The 19,499-nt window shown below is 44.0% G+C and overlaps 1 protein-coding gene across 3 annotated transcripts in view; it reads left to right on the top strand.

Moving 5' to 3' along the window:
- The window catches only part of DIP2B (disco interacting protein 2 homolog B), a 187,593-nt gene that overhangs the window by 152,431 nt on the left and 15,663 nt on the right, over nucleotides 1-19,499 (top strand). For all 3 annotated transcript variants that reach the window (XM_080994364.1, XM_080994365.1, XM_080994363.1), the window contains 14 exons: nucleotides 704-818; nucleotides 2,645-2,784; nucleotides 3,903-4,039; nucleotides 5,782-5,862; nucleotides 7,573-7,700; nucleotides 9,370-9,484; nucleotides 10,962-11,163; nucleotides 11,908-12,017; nucleotides 13,525-13,605; nucleotides 14,092-14,215; nucleotides 15,740-15,861; nucleotides 16,952-17,063; nucleotides 17,629-17,738; nucleotides 19,071-19,201. In XM_080994364.1, coding sequence (XP_080850490.1) covers nucleotides 704-818; nucleotides 2,645-2,784; nucleotides 3,903-4,039; nucleotides 5,782-5,862; nucleotides 7,573-7,700; nucleotides 9,370-9,484; nucleotides 10,962-11,163; nucleotides 11,908-12,017; nucleotides 13,525-13,605; nucleotides 14,092-14,215; nucleotides 15,740-15,861; nucleotides 16,952-17,063; nucleotides 17,629-17,738; nucleotides 19,071-19,201 — 1,708 coding nt within the window. The remainder of the gene's footprint in view (nucleotides 1-703; nucleotides 819-2,644; nucleotides 2,785-3,902; nucleotides 4,040-5,781; nucleotides 5,863-7,572; nucleotides 7,701-9,369; nucleotides 9,485-10,961; nucleotides 11,164-11,907; nucleotides 12,018-13,524; nucleotides 13,606-14,091; nucleotides 14,216-15,739; nucleotides 15,862-16,951; nucleotides 17,064-17,628; nucleotides 17,739-19,070; nucleotides 19,202-19,499) is intronic.

The following is a 19,499-nucleotide window of genomic DNA, read 5'->3' as shown; positions in this document are numbered from 1 at the left end:
TGAAAGAAATGAGCAACAGGGTGCTTCTGCTCCTCTTGGGGGCTTAATTGAGTGTCTGGCCAGATGGTGTTGGCAAGCAGTACAATTTGAATGCAATTAGCACTTCTGGATCAGATGGAGGCAGAATGCACTGGGAAGATATGCCTTAATCTTCTGGGTGTGGTGGGGGAGCACTTAAACCTTGTAATTGTCTTCTTTCACAAATGTTTTCAGATTCACAAGGAGTCTGCACAGAGGTTCTAACAATCCTAGGGATTATTGTCAAGTGCTTTGTACAGTTAGAATTAACATCAGTTCCCGTAATTCCTTTTTAAGGTTTAGATGCTCAGAGAGCTTTGAAAGGAAGGTGGAGGTTCTTCTGGCCTTATAAATAGCATAATGTGGGCATTGCAGTTTTATTATTATATGCTTTTATCCAGCCTTTTTGTGTGCTTCATCTGCAGACAGGCCTCCCACAAATTATAATATGCCTGGGGCTCCAGAACTATATTACTGCACAGTAATTAAGTGAGGAAGTCTGATTTTAGAAAGAGGCACTCTATTATAGCACTCAGACATGTCTGCAGTGCACTAAATCTTTAGGAAATGTTATTACATTTAGGCATCATATAAATTGTAGATATTATGGCTTTCCTAAAGCAGCCTTTGTGTTTCTGTTAGCAGGCCCTGTTCACAGTTTAAAATGATAATCATTGCCTTCCAGGGTCTGTGTCCTCTTGCGATGCTTTCCTAAGCTTGTTCCAGAGCCATGGGCTTAAACCGGAGGCAATATGTCCTTGCGCGACATCTCCTGAAGCAATGACTGTGGCAATTCGGAGGTAGGTGATGTCTGATTTTCCCAACTACCCTCTTGTGTGTTTTAAAGAGATGCCACCAATTTACAAATACTTCAAGCTCGTTTCTTATCTGGGGCATCTGAAACGAAAGTTGTAGTCAGTACATAGCTTCTTCACTGAGTAATTCATTGCTTCTGTCCTCACAGCAAGTGGCAGTAATATCTCTATGGCCATCCATCCGTTTGGACATATTGGCCTTGGTAAAAACTCTGGAGGGGCATATATAGGTATCCCGGTTCTGATGGGGAACAAAGGCGACTAATTTAAATATTTTACTGTTTTCGTAATTAATTTATTGCACGTTTCTCCACCCACCCACCCAGTTATTTGTCTTTAATGCTTGCCTTACACTGTGCCAGAAATAACAGAGCTTAACTATTTTAGTATTAATAAAATAACTTTTAAAAAACCTCACAGGTTTTTTATTATTATTCCGCTACGATCTAATATATGTATTCTTTTTGTTCAAATATGAAAATACGCAGATCAGTTTCAGTTTTGATCCTAGAATATGATTTCATACTCTTGAGGCATTGCTGTGCAGTCTTTTTGGATTATTGATTTTTTTTTGGTAGCTATTGGAAAGCAAACCTAATAATTCTAAATGGCATTTAAGGCTTTCTTTTTATCTGTTGATGAAAAGCATGAATTATGTGTATCTCTCATTGGGTTCATACAGAAATTTCTTCACATTCAAATATATCAGGAGGTTGAGAATCCATTAGAACTAGGTTTCCACTCCGCTGAATGTACATGGACTCAGTGACCACCCATCTTTGGATAAAGTTCCTGGTTTGGTGTTGGGCAGACTTTAGTCTTATCAGATCTACTTAGTTTTTTTTTACCAGAACCCCAAGATCTAACAGCCACAGCCATGTACACACACACACACACACACACACACACACACACACACACTCATACTCGGTTAACCCAAGCTTGCTTTGTTTCACCCGCCTAATTTAAGGTGGAAAATGTGCCTTTTCCTTGTTACCGTCGTTGAACAGCAGGAATAGGAGTCCCTTTTCCAATCTACTCCAAACCTACCTTCTGCCCACCCTCCCTGGATCACTTCAGACAATACTGGGACTTTTAAAATATCCTTACATGAAGTGACCCAAGTAATATACCTAAGGATCGGTCGCCATGGATTTCATTGTGCATTGTGTGCTTGCGGAAAACCCAGATCTAGTGGGGCTCCCTGCCATTCAGCAATTAGAAAAAAGCTAGTTATCGGAAGGTTCCCTAAATTGGAGTGGAGAGCATTTTGCAGTCCAAGGGGACCATTCCTTTGTGGGGAACCTTCCTAACAGTGATGTGTAGGGCCAGAGGGGGAAATGGGCAGAACAATGAACCTGTGTCCTAGTTTTGTACAGTAATAATAATAATAATAATTATTATTATTATTATTATTATTATTATTATTATTTATATCCCGCCCTCCCCAGCCGAAGCCGGGCTCAGGGCGGCTAACAACAATAAAACAGTACAACAGTACAACACAACACAGTACAACACAGTAGGCCACATTCTGGCCACACGAAAGTCAGAGGTTCCTTCCCATGCATACACATCTCCCTTGTGGCAAGCCAGAGGCATTATAATTGTTTGTGGGTACCTTCCAGCCAGGTAAAAGTGCTTGGGAAGGACGTGGAACTCGTAAGGGTGTCAAGGGCCAAATAGAGAGGCCAGGAGGGCCACATTCATATACATACCCAAGTGTGAAGTTCCCCACCCCAGCCAACATGGGAAGCCAGCAGTGTCCCTCATATTGTGCTGTAGTATATTAATGCCTCTTGTATTCCTAGACCTGGTGTCCCTGGGGCACCCTTGCCTGGGAGAGCCATCTTATCGATGAATGGGTTGAGTTATAGTGTCATACGTGTGAACACAGAAGATAAGAACTCGGCTCTCACTGTGCAGGATGTTGGACATGTGATGCCAGGAGGTGAGGATCATGGTGGTGGAAGGGGACAGTACATGGCCCTGCTCTGAAATGTTTCAAACTTTCTCTGTTGGGGCTCCTCCCTCTCTCATCTATCACCTAACAATAGCTATCCTTTCAGGCTGCAGCAGAGGTTGGTTTGTTCCTCTTTCCCCTGAACTGTTTTCAAATCCAGCTGACTGTTGTAAGAATTAAAAAGCAGCTTTAAGAATTGGTGTCTGGGTGTGTTTGTTTTCCTCTTCCCTCCTCCTCACTTTTTCCTCTCGTGTTGCGTCCTTTAGGTTTTAAATTTGTGGGAAGGGGCTGCCTTATTTTTACTGATAAGCACTGGTTTTTACTGTAAGCACTTTGGGAGGTTCTTTGGCTGAAGAGCAAGGTAAAAATGCTTCAAATAAATATGGGAGCTGGGCAGCCATGTTGTCTGCCACAAAGGCTGCTTTGCTCCTGCAGTAGCCTCAGCTGCTATGTAATCCTTTGCTGTTGCACCCTTAAAATCCTCTGGGTACTGCTAACAGCCCTTTTCATCTGATGGTTATTCAAATTGTTTGGGATTATTCTGCCCACTCAAAAAGAAAATGGGTATTGTGTTCCTCTAATCCTTTTGCTTCTTAAGGCTCACGCTACCTTTTAAAGCACACACTTGGAAAGGTCTCAGTAGCACAATTTAGCTTTGTGGTAGCATTTACCTTGAGAATATGTACCCATATCACCCCTTGACATACCTGTGCATCTAATTTTCTGCAGTCCCCATCTCCCATCCCATCCTCTCCTGTGCTTAGAAATGAACTTGCAGCTAGTTAGAAACCAACAAAAATACAACGTAAAGGAGCTTTACTGGGATGACTAATGATTGACATGCTGGAAGCACAAGCTGTGAAAGAAAGAAAAGTCCAGATTAGGCTTTGCCCATTAAAGTTAAGTGTTTGATAACTTGAACACCTTAAACAAGGAGACAGACAAAAATAGGACCGTAGCTGCTCTAAGCATAGCAGTTGCTTCTTAAAAAGTGTACTTGGGTCAAAAGCCTGGTTCTGTTCCATTTCTTCTCTTATATTTCCATCAAAAGAGTTGATCTCTGAGACTGAACGGGAGGTTCCCTAATGGCATTTGATTTGTTCTAGGGATGATGTGCATAGTGAAACCTGATGGACCTCCTCAGCTCTGCAAGACAGATGAGATTGGCGAAATCTGTGTTAGCTCCAGAACAGGAGGAATGATGTATTATGGGCTGACTGGAGTTACTAAAAGCACATTTGAGGTATGTAATTCTGCATTCTGACTTTAAATGGATCGTGCTCTGTTTTATTGAGTTAGCGGAGGGTTTGTTTGGGCTTTTCACAGCTTTTTGCTTTTTTTGAGATAGTGGATGGGAAAGGAAAAGGGAATCTTTCCGTGTTTAATTTTTATAATATTTATTAAGCATTTGTAATGTGGTTGCAAGTACACTTCAGCAAACGTCCGCAGCAAACCCGTAAGTACCGGAACAGGTTACTTCCAGGTTTGCTGCTTGCGCATGCGCAGAAGCTCTAAATCGCGCTTCACGCATGCGCAGAAGCACAAACCGCTCCACATGCATGCGCAGACGTGGCACTTTGCCCTGTGTCCTTTTTTGGCTAGTGGCCGGGGCTCCGGAATGGATCCCAGTCACAAAACCAGGTACAACTGTACTAAAAACTCTTCTTTGCATATATTCTTAACAATCCCTATGGCGACCAGTAGGGTAGGTCAGTATGCTCCCCATATCACAGATTTGCAAGGAGTGGTGGAGCTTTGGCTGACAGAGTGGCTTTCCTTAAGCCACCCATGAGCTCATGGTTGAAGTGAGACTTCAACTGAGGACTTTCTGCGCTGAACATACGTTCTTAACAGCTGACTATACAAGCTTAATTAAACACTGTCTCAAATTTAGCACTGTGTGGGAGTATCGGTACTAAAAGTTGAACCATCTACAATTAGCCACTGAAAGACTAAAAATCTGTTTTTGTGGCACCATGAATATAGGAGATCACAGATGCCACACTTGAATAAATAATTCTGCTCATTTCTCTTAGAGTTGAGAGCTTTAGGCTTTCCAGAGATCCAGGCAGGCTGCATTCACTCAGCTTGCTTTGGAAGTTGAAAGTTTGAATATGGGAGGCTATGGAAAAGCAATTGTGTTTCTTAATCTGTACACCTCTTTAACTGAGACTCCCTATGCATAGCAAAGATGCACAAGCCTTTGGCTTTGTCTTTGTTCTGCAGTGTGAAGTTACTAACTCAGTTCTGCAGTCTGGAGTTATAAGAATCCGGACGCTCACTTTTTTGAAGCAAGTTTCCAGTTGCCATGGTGGCTGAGAAATTTGGGATGTTATTGGTTATAAAGGGGTAGGATTCAGAGTAGAACTGTGGAGGGCATTGAAACGATCAGGGTGTGTGATTTATTTTCCAGCACAGCTTGCGCACACTGTTTCATACACAGAGAACCTCCCTATCCTGTAGACAGAGTCTGTTATTCCCTCCTGTGCTAGCTGTATTTTCCTTCCTTCATTTCCGCCAAGTTAATCCTTGTCAGTTTCCTCTGAAAACGTAGATCTTGTGAGTGCTATTTTTGTGTGCTCAAAATAAATTGAGGTAACTCAGGGGAGGAAAGGTTGGCACATACATCACCTTGATAGCAGTGAATACAGAGGAGCAACAAGATGCTTCTGAGCATCACGGCATCACAGCAGCAGATCATGCCCTGGTTTCCAATCTTGTTAAGCCTACTAGTAAAACTGTCTTGCGCCTGTCAGTGAGAGTCAGCGTTCCTTGTTTTGTGCTTTCTGGGTTTGCACTCTATTCCAATTAATGTCAATGCCTGGGTTATGTAAGCAAAGCATGTTCCAGGGGAAAGGATTGATTTTTTTTTTCCTGGGCTACTTCCATCTGGAAAGGGCTCTTGTTGTATTGCAGTTGGAATAAACTGGGCATCTTCCTGTACAGAAATGATGTCCCCTGATGTCCTTCCTTTTCTTCTTTCAGGTCATCCCTATGAATTCTGCTGGCTCTCCTGTGGGCGATGTACCGTTTGTGCGCTCTGGTTTGCTAGGTTTTGTGGGACCTGTACGTTCACCTGCATTCATTGCACCTTTCCTTCTTTCATTAATATTTACATTAATATCCTGCCTTTCCTCCTAGGAGCTTAAGGGGACCTTCTCCCCTTTCACATTTTACCCTCACAACAACAACCCTTTGGAGTAGATTATGCTGAGAAACAATGACTGTCCCAAGGTCTCCCAGCGAGCTACAAAGCTGAATGGGGACTTGAACTTTGGTCTCCTACATCCTAGTGCAACACCCTAAATCACTACAGTGGTGCCCCGCAAGACGAATGCCTCGCAAGACAAAAAACTCGCTAGACGAAAGGGTTTTTCGTTTTTTGAGCTGCTTCGCAAGATGATTTTCCCTATGGGTTTGCTTCGCAAGACGAAAACGTCTTGCAAGTTTGTTTCCTTTTTCTTAACACCGTTAATACAGTTGCGACTTGACTTCGAGGAACAGCTCATAGAACGCGGTGTGGTAGCCTTTTTTGAGGTTTTTAAAGACTTTGGTGATTTTTGAAGCTTTTCCAAAACTTTCCCGACACCGTGCTTCGCAAGACGAAAAAAATCGCAAGACGACAAAACTCACGGAACAAATTAATTTCGTCTTGCGAGGCACCACTGTACACCACATTGGATCTCACAGCAGGCAATCATTGGGCCAGGATGTACACGAGCCTGTGCAAGGAAATGTGTTTAAAACAAAAGCAAAACCCTCCTGAATCTCCCTGTGATGCCTTCCCCCCTCTTACAAATATATCCTATTATATACATTTGGCAACTTATTTTGAAAGAGGCAAGCATTTAGCATATAACTCTTAATTGGTTAGAACTTTGCTTCACAACTTTTGGTGCCTAGGATACAGTGTTTGCTCCTTCATTGTTAAAGTTAGAGACACACTTCACTCTTACTTTAATCACCCACCTACCTTCAATATATATATAAGTTGTTAGTTTTCAGAACAATAAACAGACAGACCTTCTCACTGCAGCCAGGAGATATTGCTGCTTCCTGGCACCCTGCCTTTCCCTATGCCCAAAGCAGGGCTGAGCTGCAGTTTCTAGGCAGTGGCAATGCTTCTGGGCAAACCTGCTTCTGAAGTTCCTCCAAGTTTATCATCTGCAGCACAGGCTGCATTTGGGAATCTTGGTGAAGCCTTACTCCTTTATTTCTCGTGTATTAGCAGAGAGAGACGAGAAAAATGTTGCATGGGGTCTCCCTTTTCGCGTGAGCATAGAGTGGTGAATCTATTCAACATGTTGGCTTAATTTACGTACTTGTGTGGCATACTAGTGTGCCCTGGCTCACACTTTAGGACCCAGTGGCTTAGATGCTACAATTATCCCCCCCCCCCCCCGTTATCTGATTCGCAGTCCAGTTTTTATGGATAGTTTAGAATCATCCACCCAAATTTCCTTTCTTTCAGTATCTTCTCATATTTCACAGTTGTTGTTTTTCAATCACTAATTAACAGGTTGAGAGGGAAACCTAAGTTTAGACTTAGATTTCTGTGGATTTCTGTGGCCTTTGCCATAATAAAAGGTCTGATTTAAATGGTCGTAATTTTCTTTTGTGGTCTCTTGTAAGATGCATGTACGCTACCTGGTAGGAAGGGTGGTTTAAATACATGAAAGAAAAGAATTAACAAAATAGCAGAAGGGGAAGCAGTTGGTGATCATGGGGAGAAGGATTGTGTTAGCTGATGCCTTTCCCCCCTTCTCCCCCATACAGGGCAGCTTGGTATTCGTCGTTGGAAAAATAGATGGGATGCTCATTGTTAGTGGACGCAGACATAATGCCGATGACATTGTGGCCACTGGACTGGCTGTTGAATCTATAAAGACGGTTTACAGAGGAAGGCAAGTCTGCATCTCCATAAAAAAATAAGAAACAAATTATGGGTGTTCAGCTGTTGTTTACTAGTGTTCTTTTAAACATGGTTCCAAAATTACAGGAGAACGTCAAGCGTTGTTGTTCCCTCCCCCTGTGCCTTCAAATCCAGGAAATCTCAGGGCAATCTTTCAATAGCAGCAGACTTGGCCATTTTAAAAGTAGGGGAGATGGCACCTGTTTAGTTATCTGATGGTGCTAAAAAGTTGCATATTATACAGGCATGTCTGTAGATGGTGTCTAATGAATCCCTCTCGCAAGGGATGATCACCGTTTGACTTCTAAAATTCATTATCCAGTGGCATGTAATTAGAGAGCCACACAAAAACAGAACCTGTTTGCTACGAAAGTTGCCATTTTCTTATTATGCAGTATGGATTTTGTTTTATGAGGGCATAGGATGGTGACACAAAACATGGTGAAAGTCCTTGAGATATTTGCATTTGCTTCCCATTGTTCCTTTCCTCTTGTTTCATGCCTTTTTGCCGTGATGCTGCTTATATCCTCTGCCAACTTACACCACCTCTGCCAACCCAGTTACTTTTCCTACACTGAGGACCACTGAGCACGCTACATGGTGGCAAGAAGCCAAAGTGATCACTGAGTGTTCACTTGATAGGTAGAGGCAACACACATCCTGGTTCTCTGATGAATGTAACTGTAACCAGTACTAGTTACAGATAGGTAGCCGTGTTGGTCTGCCATAGTCAAAATAAAAAAAATCCTTCCAGTAGCACCTTTAAGACCAACTAAGTTAGTTCTTGGTATGAGCTTTCGTGTGCAAGCACACTTCTTCAGATACACTGAAACAGAAGTTGCCAGATCCTTCTATATAGTGGAAAGAGAAGCTGCTGAATTGCAACTCATTACCAAACTTAAAACCATGGAGAGACCTGGTTTGAACAAAGACATTGGATTCTTATCCCATTATACATGACTAAGCCATTTCTCACCTTCTCACCCCTTGCCTTTTCCTGTAAGACCTATTACAGTCGTTAAGAGTCGTCAGCAGGCTCATCTCAGCTATCTGCAAATCTCCCATTCCCACCACCCTTCTGAGTAATACCCCTCCCCACCTTCTCACTATATAGAAGGATCTGGCAACTTCTGTTTCAGTGTATCTGAAGAAGTGTGCATGCACACGAAAGCTCATACCAAGAACTAACTTAGTTGGTCTTAAAGGTGCTACTGGAAGGATTTTTTTTATTGTAACCAGTACTGTCAGCATAAATTATTCCAGCATGGATGATACCCACTGGCCAGTGAGATGTCTGAAATTTGTTTCAGACCTTGAATTTTGTTTAATTATCATCTTGGCCTGCATTCCATGGTAATCAGTATTGTAGGCCGTCATGCGCTTGTTAGAAACACTTTCTGCCATAAATTTTGCAGATGTTCCAGATTTGGGTCATTGCACAGCGGAGGGAATAGTGAGGAGGACGGGGAGCTGTAAGGTGTGTGTGATTGTAGGATGGAATTTCTGGTTGCCCTAAAAAGGGAGAGGTGGCTTTGTAGCCAGGCTCTGTGATCTCTTTCAGCCTACCTTGTTCAGGCATCACGGACACGGCTGTTTCATTTTACAGACATGGTTACACCACAAAGAATGCACGCTACAGCACATCTTCTGTTCCTTTTTAGGATCGCGGTGTTCTCTGTGACTGTGTTCTACGATGAGAGGATTGTGGTGGTGGCTGAACAACGGCCAGATGCTTCGGAAGAGGACAGTTTCCAGTGGATGAGCCGTGTACTGCAGGTTAGAATGTCCCTGAGCTAAATTGGTCCCTCTCACTTGATGGATTGGCATCCTGTTAGGAACAGAAGCAGCTAGTAGTGGCCCATGCTTTGCCAGACACACTAAGAAGTCTTGTCTGTGGCTGGAGTTTCTAGATTAACGAAGTGGGATGCAATTGGTAGAGATGGCCAACTTCTGCATTCTTAAGGACCACTACATGTTTATTTTTGTACAAAGCAGCCTCTTCTAAGGTGGCGAGAACCAAAATAAATTCAGCACCACCCAGCAAAAAGTGATTCATATGTATTTGGGTTCACGCATGGAATTGATGATGATGATGATGATAATTCCGTATGTCACACCTGTTACATACAGAAACAGAAACAGAGGTATAATATTAAAACCTCTTAGGCAAAGCATTTTATTGTACAGTGGTACCTCAGGTTACATACACTTCAGGTTACATACGCTTCAGGTTACAGACTCTGCTAACCCAGAAATCGTACCTCATGTTAAGAACTTTGCTTCAGGATGAGAACAGAAATCGTGTTCCAGTGGTGCGGCAGCAGTGGGAGGCCCCATTAGCTAAAGTGGTGCTTCAGGTTAAGAACGGTTTCAGGTTAAGTACAGACCTCCAGAACGAATTAAGTACTTAACCTGAGGTACCACTATACAGGTTAAAATTTCGCAGGGCCAAAGGAAGCCCACCAGCAACAGCTGTTAAATCCAGCTTTCAGTATTTTTTAAAAAGCAGTTATGTATATTTATTCAGAAGTGGATCCCATTGTCCCAATAAAGCTCAATACCAAGTAAATGTATTCGGTATAGGAGTGCATTTCTTTATTTTTATTTTGAATTATGGCAAAAGTGTGTGGTATTCAAAAACAAGGAGTGATGCAAGAAACAAACCCAAAGCCACACACATCTTGTTTCTCTTACTGTTATTAACATATTTGCATAAGGTTTCCCCTAAAGTCCCTTTTAAAAGTAATTGTTTCAAAATAAGGGCAATACAACGTGAAGGTGTGTGTTTTTATTGAAAGGGAGAAACCTTTTTCAGTGCACTCAGGAGCTGAAGATCATGTAGTGTCCATGCACACAAGGTTAATGACCCCTCCCCTGACTATCCCACCTGCAAAGGTGAAAACATAATGTAGGCCTGTTTCTTCAACCCCACAGCTTATACCCCCCCTCCCCCCTCCCACAAAAAAACTTTACTGTTTAATACGCTTTTATTGTAAATTAGGAATGCAGAAAGCTTCCTGTGAGAATGTGGCCTGCCTTGATTATTTCTAACTGCCTGCTAACTGCCCGTTGTTTATTATTTCAATATCTTACTTGCAAGGTAGCAGTGACCATTAAGCTTGTGATATATTTACATTGTAGCTTTCAGTGATGGGTTTGCCAGCATCTCTTCTAGAGCCGCCAAGGTAATGAATTGAAGTGATTCACAATTAAGCCGCGCTGGAAAGTCATTCTCTTGTTTTCTTATTCCTAGGCGATCGACAGCATTCACCAAGTGGGAGTATATTGCCTCGCTCTTGTTCCAGCCAATACTTTGCCAAAAACTCCTCTGGGAGGGATCCATATATCTCAGACCAAACAACACTTCCTGGAGGGGTCACTGCACCCATGCAACATTCTCATGTGCCCGCACACGTGTGTGACTAATCTGCCAAAACCCAGGCAAAAACAACCAGGTAATTGTGTGAGAAAACATGACATTCTTTTTTTTAAAAAAAAATCCACACTAGCAACACAGTCCTATAAATGTTTACTCAGAAGTAAGCCTCGTTGAGTTCAATGGGACTTATTTAGGAAGTTGTGTTTAGCACTGCAGTCTAATTGGACTAGAAGTTTATTCTTGGTTGAAATTCCTTCACTGATATTGTTCATGAAACAAGGAAGGCCTTATAACTTCTTTTCAAGAAAATTAACGGATGGAACTTTATTTGGGACAGAACACAGGGATGGGATGGTGCCCCCCACCCACCAAATATATATATATATATAATGAATACTCTGAAATGAAAACAATTTATTTTTCATGAAGTAATTAAAAGATCACAGAAACCTGCTCCAGTAACCTGGAGCAGGGCTTTCAGTGTGGCTGCATATGTTCTGTGCAGTAGTGTTGCTGTTGAGTACAACAGGCACTCATTATCTGCACTTCCTAGAAGAAATTGAAGATATTTTTGTTTTGACAGGCTTTCCCAGCAGCATAAATGGGTCTTTGCCCTGTGTGTCTATTTTGCATTGTTTCAGAGGTTTTTTTAAACGTATCTGCTGTGGTTTCCTCCCCTGTAAGGCTCAGTCTCATGCCTTATTCTTGGAATTCTCTTACCAGGGTGGTGCCTAATTTAGTTCCCTTCCTCCTATACTGCTTTTGTACACAACTGTGTGGTTTTTGCCTTCCTTTATCAAGTGTCTGCTGCTGCCAACAGGTGTCGGCCCCGCCTCTGTGATGGTGGGGAACCTGGTTGCAGGGAAGCGCATTGCACAGGCCTCTGGGAGAGACCTTGGACAGATAGAAGAGAACGATTTGGTGAGAAAGGTGAGCCTCTGTTGCGTGCGACCCAAACCTGCTACCTGGATTGGAACCGGGCGATCCTATTCACAGCTGCTTTCTCGGCCTTGTCAAAAAAAGTAGGACAAAGGTGTTTGCAGGCTAGCGCCCCAAGTGGAAAACAGCGATGATTTGTATGCACATGCTTTTCTCCTGCCCATTAAATCTTAAAGAGTCAGGAGAGCCATTTATCACTCTGGTTTGCTCAGAGGTAATTGCTGGTTTGCCTGGCCAGGTGGCCACAGGCCTAGTCTAAGCAGGGGCTGTATCCTCCAGCAGAGCGTGCTATATCACTGGGGCGGGGGGAGAATCGTAGAATTGCAGAGTTGGAAGAAACCCTGAGGATCCTCTACTCCAACCCTCTGCAATGCAGGAATGTGCCGCTGTCCCATATGGGGATCGAACCTGCATAATTGGCATTATCAGCCCCACACACTAACCAACTGAGCTATCCAGAGTTTTACATAATTTTAGGAAGAGCGTTAGGATTAGAGACGGGAAGACCTGGGGAAAAACCAGAAAAGGTGGGGGGAAACCTGTCAGGGAACTGCCATCGGAACAGGGGCGGGAAACAGAGGGGCAGTTGTGTTACAGGGAGCCTCTGAAAATCTTGCGAAGCAGTTCCTCTTCCGGTGATGAGGAAAGCCTCACCTCCAGTGGGGAAGAGGTAAAAGGACCAGAGGATGCTGCAGGGAGCCTCAGCACCGCTCCTGGCCAAGGCGGCCAGGAGGGAAGCACGCCCCTTCCGTCGCCCACCCTGCGCAGAGGTCTAAAGCGCAAAGAGGGAAGGAAAAGGCTGGGAGTAACGAGACTTTTATGTTGGGGGAGTTCCAGGAGACAACCACTCCCGGATTCTGCTAGCGATTGAGGCAGTCATGACCTTGTGACTCTGCACTGTAAATAGTTTGCACCAAAATAAAACCTGTAAAAGACAGTTCTGAGTCCTGGCTGGTTACTCACGGGCAACCACCACTGCCATCTGACAAAACCAAACAGAAAAAAATGGTTTTTGAAAAAACCAGGGGAAATCCTGTTGTTGTTTTTCCACTTTCTCCGGTTTTTTCCAGGCCTTCCCATCTCTAGTTAGGATCATAACTGCTTTGACACTTGGCACTTTTGCCCTCGCCACACTGCAGAGCTATTAAACAAAAAAGGTAACCCACACATTGCCCCAGTTCCCTGTGGCTTCCTTAAGCTGCTTAAATCAAAGTCTCTTCTGGCTCTCTTTCCTCTGGATACTTGCCAGACATCTGTTCAATGTGGACCCCAGGTAGTCCCACCTAGCTGGCCCCACAGCCTGTGCTTAGGTCACCCCTCTGGGATCTCCCACCACACACCTAAAACAGCATTGTTCTGCCTCTCCATTCCCATCCAATGGGTGTCCTATATCAAAGAAGCCTGGGCTGATCTACGAAGGACCATCTCCCGCTTTGCACCAGTGCCCTGTCACATCTTTAGGTTGCCTTTGCAGCTTAACAGTTTCTTTTCTTTGCAGCATCAATTCCTGTCTGAGGTGCTCCAGTGGAGAGCACAAGCAACGCCCGAGCACATGCTTTTCCTCCTGCTCAATGCAAAGGTAGGGATGGGGGTCTGATAACATACAAATAATGCATTTAGCAAACTTTTATGTGCCTTGTACTCCCTGTAGAGTAGGGGCACAGTTGATACGTGCTTCTTCCACGTTTTGGGGTGTGTGTTCAGGCTTAAGGGTTGTGTGCCATGTCAGCTGAGGTCAATGCATTTGCCGGGCTCAGACGGTTAGTCACATAATGGAAGAGGATGGGTTCATGATAAGTTTAAATCATGATAATCAGAGATAGAAACCAGGAGGTTCCTGTGCATCCTTTGAGCGTGTAACAGTCATCATTTGCCCAGTCATGGGGCTGTGTTAATAAAAGCATCATTCCCCCAAGACTCTTTGCACGTTGCAGTTTAAGTGAATTGAGAGAGTGATCAAGTGATCCTCCAGAGACCAGCCTGTATTTGTTCAGATATGTTTCCAAAGCACTCTCTTCAAGCACCATGCATTTGTTTAGAGGATGTTTCTTTCTGTCTCTTCCAGGGGGCCCCTGTCTGTACAGCCACCTGCCTGCAGCTGCACAAGCGAGCTGAGCGAATCGCATCGATTCTGTATGAAAAGGGACACCTCAATGCCGGTGATAACGTGGTGCTCCTCTATCCTCCTGGTAAGCAATGCCTGGGGTTGTTGGTGTGGAGTTTCACAGAATTCAGTACACCCTGTTATCTCTAAACGGCAAAGCTTCGCTGTGCCCTGGAATGTAAGGAGTGCATTACGATGTGCAAAATTGAGGTGTCTGGTTTAGCAAATTCAAATGTGGGGAAGATCATGTGAATTGTAACAGGAACTCTGCTTCAAGTGATGAGAAGAGTGCAACAAATGTAACTGATCTGTAGAAAACACAACCTGAAGAAAGAGAGGATGCACATACTTTTGTAAACAAAGAAAATCTGTAATAAAAACTAATTTTTTTAATAAAAGAAAGAGAGAAAGGTGAGAAGAATGATCGAGGGAATCTTTTTGTTTGCACTTCAACTCAGGTCAAATAATGTTCTGTTTTCATTTCTCAACAAGTTTAGGCCCAGGACATGATGTTTTATACATTTGGGAAGTTCAGTGGTAGTTTGGACAATGGGCATTTTAATGATTTTCAGTCCTCTGTTTCATTTCCCTGCTTGCACCCCTTTCTGGCTTCTGAATCTCCATGCCCCCCAATCAGCAAAGTTTTCTGGGGTTTCTGCCAAATAGATGCTTAGCTTCGATAGGCATAATCTTGGAGTGAGAATCCAAAAAGTGGCATTTTCCCCCAGTGTGGCTTAATACTGCTTTTCACTGTGACAAATAATCATATTGGTGATCCCAGTCTAGATCTGCTGCATTTCGTTCTCCCTTGCTTTGCCAGATTATTTTGTGTAGTGATTCACTCAACAAGTTTTTACTGCATTCCTAGTGTAAATTAGGAATGGGTCTTCATGGCAGGTCCTCTTAAAATTTCTCTCTTGCCTTGTCTGGTCTGCTGCCACCAGTTCTCCTGCGTGGCTTGCATTTCCACCTTGAGCTGTGGGTGAGGAGTGTTTTGCCCTCCAGAGCTGTGACTCTTTTTCAAGGGCGCTTCCAGCCAAAGGAATGCACATGGCAGAGAGTTCACTCTTTATCATCAGAGATAACACAGCCGCTTCTACAGCTCTGGATACATACACAAACCAATCTAGCATCTAGGCAGCTTCTCCCAAAGTCCACACTCTATGGAGCAGTTGCAGCAACTGGGAATCGCTCCCCTTGCACCGGTTTATGTACCTTCCCACAACGGGCTGCGCTCATGTAGCCAGAGACTAGGCCTACAAGGAAGCCTCCTCTGCTCTTCCTGCTTAAATTCTCTCCTGGTTCTCGAGACAGTGGTGTAGAAGAGGGTGGGGAAGCACCTGGTTCTTCACTTGCCTTGCCTGCCTCCTCTTCCAACTCTGAAGCTTCCTCTTGCCTCCGATTCTTGCCTCCTGGCTGGTACAGGCACCCACAAACCGCTGCCTGCATTCTCCCAAGTCAGACTCCACCCCCACTTCCCCTGCCTCACGCTTGTCAGCATCCTGCCAGCCCCTGCCGATCTTTAAGGAGCTCATTGCAGCAGAAAATCTGGACAACAGGTGGAGGATGTTGAGCTACTTCTCTGCTATATCTTCCTGTGTTCTTGCAGGCATCGAGCTCATTGCAGCATTTTATGGCTGCTTGTATGCTGGTTGCATCCCTGTGACTGTCCGGCCTCCACACGCTCAGAATCTCACTGCCACTTTGCCCACCGTGCGGATGATTGTAGATGTGAGTAGCAAAAAGCTTGAAAGCCGTTTACATCCAAATGTTGGCCTTTTATCTCAGAGTAATGAAATAGCTGTTTCTTGAACGTTAGCTGGTAGAGAGTGTTGCTAATCCCGTGGAAAAATATTTTCTATGTTTGTTATGCTGTTACCAGTGAAATGCGGTGGAAATACCTTGTTGCTGCCTGATAATTCACAGAACATTAAATGAGTGGGAACAGTTTGCATCTTGCCAGCTAGTTTCCCTTTTATGTTCCAGGTCACATTGTGCATTCACCTTGCTCTTGTCCTTCACACTTAAGCTGAACAAGAACACCATTGCATTCTAATGTATTCTGTTGCACTAGAATGTGGTATTCTGTTTCATGCTAGTACAATAGCCCTTCTGTGGTTGCCGATTCTTGTAAAATACAAAGTAGCAAAAGGGCTGGATGCTTCTCAGGGTAAGGTCAAAGCTGGACAAGAAAAACATGAAACGTTTTAAGTCTGTGAAACTTGAAGATACTGGACATGAAACTCGGAGTGTGACCTGTGGGCTGGTGAGTTCCGGATTCAAACCTCAGTTCAGCCACAGACTCACTGGGTAGTGTTAGGCAAACTGCTGTTTCTCAGCATTGCCCCCCCCCCTTACCTTTTAATGAGATACTGTGCAGGATTCCATTAAGGAATACTGGGATAATGGCCTCATTCACACGACACACTAAGCCAAATATTAGCTTAGTGAGACTGCCCTGCTCCTCTGCGATCCTTTCGGCTGCTGTGCCATGCTGAGCTCAGCCTGTTGTCCCAACTGGGACTCGTGGTTACAGCTCTTGGTTAGTGAGGAGCGAGCTTAAGCACTAGTCCTGGCTTGGACAATATACAAAGACAGTCTTACTTAACTAATGTTTGGCTTGCCCTGGCTTGGTTTGCATGACACACTGTGTAAAGCACTTTGAACACTCAAAGAAACACTATACTAATAGGTGGTGGTTTCAAATACAACCAAGTTCCTTAGTTTGCAAGCTCTAAATCTCAGGTTAGTTTATGGTAGTCTGTGTTTGCTAATTCTTTGTTTGCTTCCTAACAGCAGTCACTTGTTCAATGTGTTTTAGGTTAGCAAAGCTGCCTGTATCCTCACAAGTCAGACCTTGATGAGGCTACTGAGATCCAGAGAGGCAGCATCTGCTGTTGATGTGAAAACCTGGCCAACCATCATTGATACAGGTAAGAGAGCTACTGGTCTGTCTAGCTGTTCTAGTTACTTGCTAGCCATATTCATAGAGGAGAGGGATTTCTCACCAATACCACAACTGTTGAGCATTCACAGAGAACAGAAGCCATTTAAAGTTTCCAGTTGCTTACTGCCGCCTTCAAAATACAAGTCCAAATCTGATTTCACACCTTAGCAAGGTTCTCAAATGATAGAAAATCATTGGTCGTCTGCTTGTAGCCCATATTTCCTTGCGAAGTACTGCATGACATTCTGTTTACTTAAAACGAATTGGTGATGTGTATATGTGTGTCCTCATAGGTCATCTTAAAAGTTGAGCCGATTGGCTTCTTGTATGATGTGGGCATTCTCCTTTTCTTAGGCAAATTGTTTTTAGAAAATATGTAAACAGGTCCCGGTTGTAATTTATTTGGAAAACAAAGAGACTACCTTGTAAGTGTGTTGCCAAAGGTAGTTCTATTGCATTCCAGCATCTCCTGCTTGCTTTGTTCCCCAGACAATCTCATTTTTAAAGACCACATACAAAATTAATCACTTTCATTTTTTTATCTGCTCCAGATGATTTGCCCAGGAAGCGGCTACCTCAGGTCTATAAACCACCAACTCCAGAAATGTTGGCATACCTGGATTTCAGTGTTTCCACAACAGGGATGCTTACAGGAGTGAAGGTACAGTAGTGTCTCACTAGTCGGTTTTGTGTTTGGGCTCCTGTTCTATAGCCTGAGCCCTAGATGTACCTTAGGGGCTTTCACATCTTTGGCTGCAAGATTATGAATACATTGGACTGGCATGTTACTTAGCACCATACCTCAGTCAATAATTTGAGTGATGTTCCTGGTGTTCCAATGGTTTAAATGAAATTAGAAAGAGCTTAGACCACACAGGAGTTTTTGGCATGCATGCATAGGATAGGTTTCCTTTTGTGCCAGGCTTGCCAGCGGTTTACTGCTGCCTGATCCCTGGCTCAGCAGGGACAAAACCAAACCACACTGCAGCATTTATTAAAGATTTTCTTGATTTACAAAGGTATATGCAAAGTCTCTCTCTCTCGTATTTTTTCCCCATGTAACTTTTGTGGGTTTTTTTTAGAAATCAGTTTCATTTTTTGAGATATTAGGAAGAATAGGGGGAAAGAGGTGGAGGGGGAAAAGATGAGTGGGGGTGGGGTCAGGTGGTGATGTTTCTATTTTACTTAATATGTGTGGGGTTTTGTGTCAGCGTTGCTTGTGCAGGTTCTCTGCTATTCACTTGTGTTCCTTTGGTGGTGAGAGAGGTTGGGGTTGGCCTAGGGTGTGGCTGTTCATTTGGGGTTGGCTGTGGTGATCTTTGTTTTCATGTATGAGTAGGGTCGGTGGGTGTTTTGGATCAGGTTAGCCATCTTGATTTGTATGCTGTTGGTGGATTTTTATCATTGTCTTGTTGGGCTGTGTATGTGATAGAACTGAGCAGTGTTGATGTTAGAGTGGACCTGTCTGATGCCATGGACTATTCCTGTGGCACACTGAGCAGTGGGATGGTCACCATTAGCCTTTGCAAAGCATTTGACATCCTATGCTGTGGGAGAGCAACAGCATCTCAGTAGTCTGAGAATTGGGAGAGCATATTAAAGACTTGGATTTCTTGCTCGGGCACAGACTGCCTGTGCAAGGCTGAGCAAAAGTCCTTTGTCTCCCTGAGCTCTGTTTCTCCCCCTGTGCACTTGTTCATACCGTGAGGACAATAATCCTTTCCTGCCTTTCTTAACAAGAGACTTTGAGGGTGTCTATGATGGAAGCAAGGAGCTCTGGATGCTGCTATGAAGAAAGCAGCACCAATCTATACTAAGGCATAATTCTGGGCTTGCTTTCCTGGTTTAGTGAAATAGTTAAACTAATGCTTTAAATAATCAGCATCACTTAACCTCACAATGTGGTTTCTCATGGGCATACATGTAAGGTTGTATTTATCAGGTTCTTGCTGTTGTACCACTTGGATTCACTAACCCCCCTCCCTTTTTCCAGATGTCCCATGCAGCAGTCAGCGCCCTCTGCAGAGCCATAAAACTCCAGTGTGAACTATACTCCTCACGTCAGATTGCCATCTGTTTAGATCCCTATTGTGGGCTTGGTTTTGCACTTTGGTGCCTTTGCAGGTAGGAACCAGGATGCAGTTAGAACACAGGTCAGCAAAGTTTTTGTGGCTTGGGCTGGTTCACAGTCCCGCAGACACTGCGGTGGGCCGGAGTGCACGCACACACAAAAACACGATTTCCGGCGCTCCTTCTGGCACGGAGGAGGCGTTCACAGCTTCCCATTGGCTGCAGGAGCTTCCTGCAGCCAATGGGAAGCCAGCCAGCATAGCGGAAGGCGGTCCCTGCTCTGCTCCGTGCCAGTTTAGCGCGGCACACGGAAGCTGACCAAGCGGGCGGCAGGGGTCCATGGGCCGGTTAA

The sequence above is a fragment of the Podarcis pityusensis genome (assembly GCF_964106645.2).
Source record: "Podarcis pityusensis genome assembly, chromosome: 2".
Lineage (NCBI taxonomy): Eukaryota > Metazoa > Chordata > Lepidosauria > Squamata > Lacertidae > Podarcis > Podarcis pityusensis.
The sequence above is the reverse complement of the archived record's forward strand: the minus strand, read 5'-3'. Positions and strand labels throughout refer to the sequence as shown.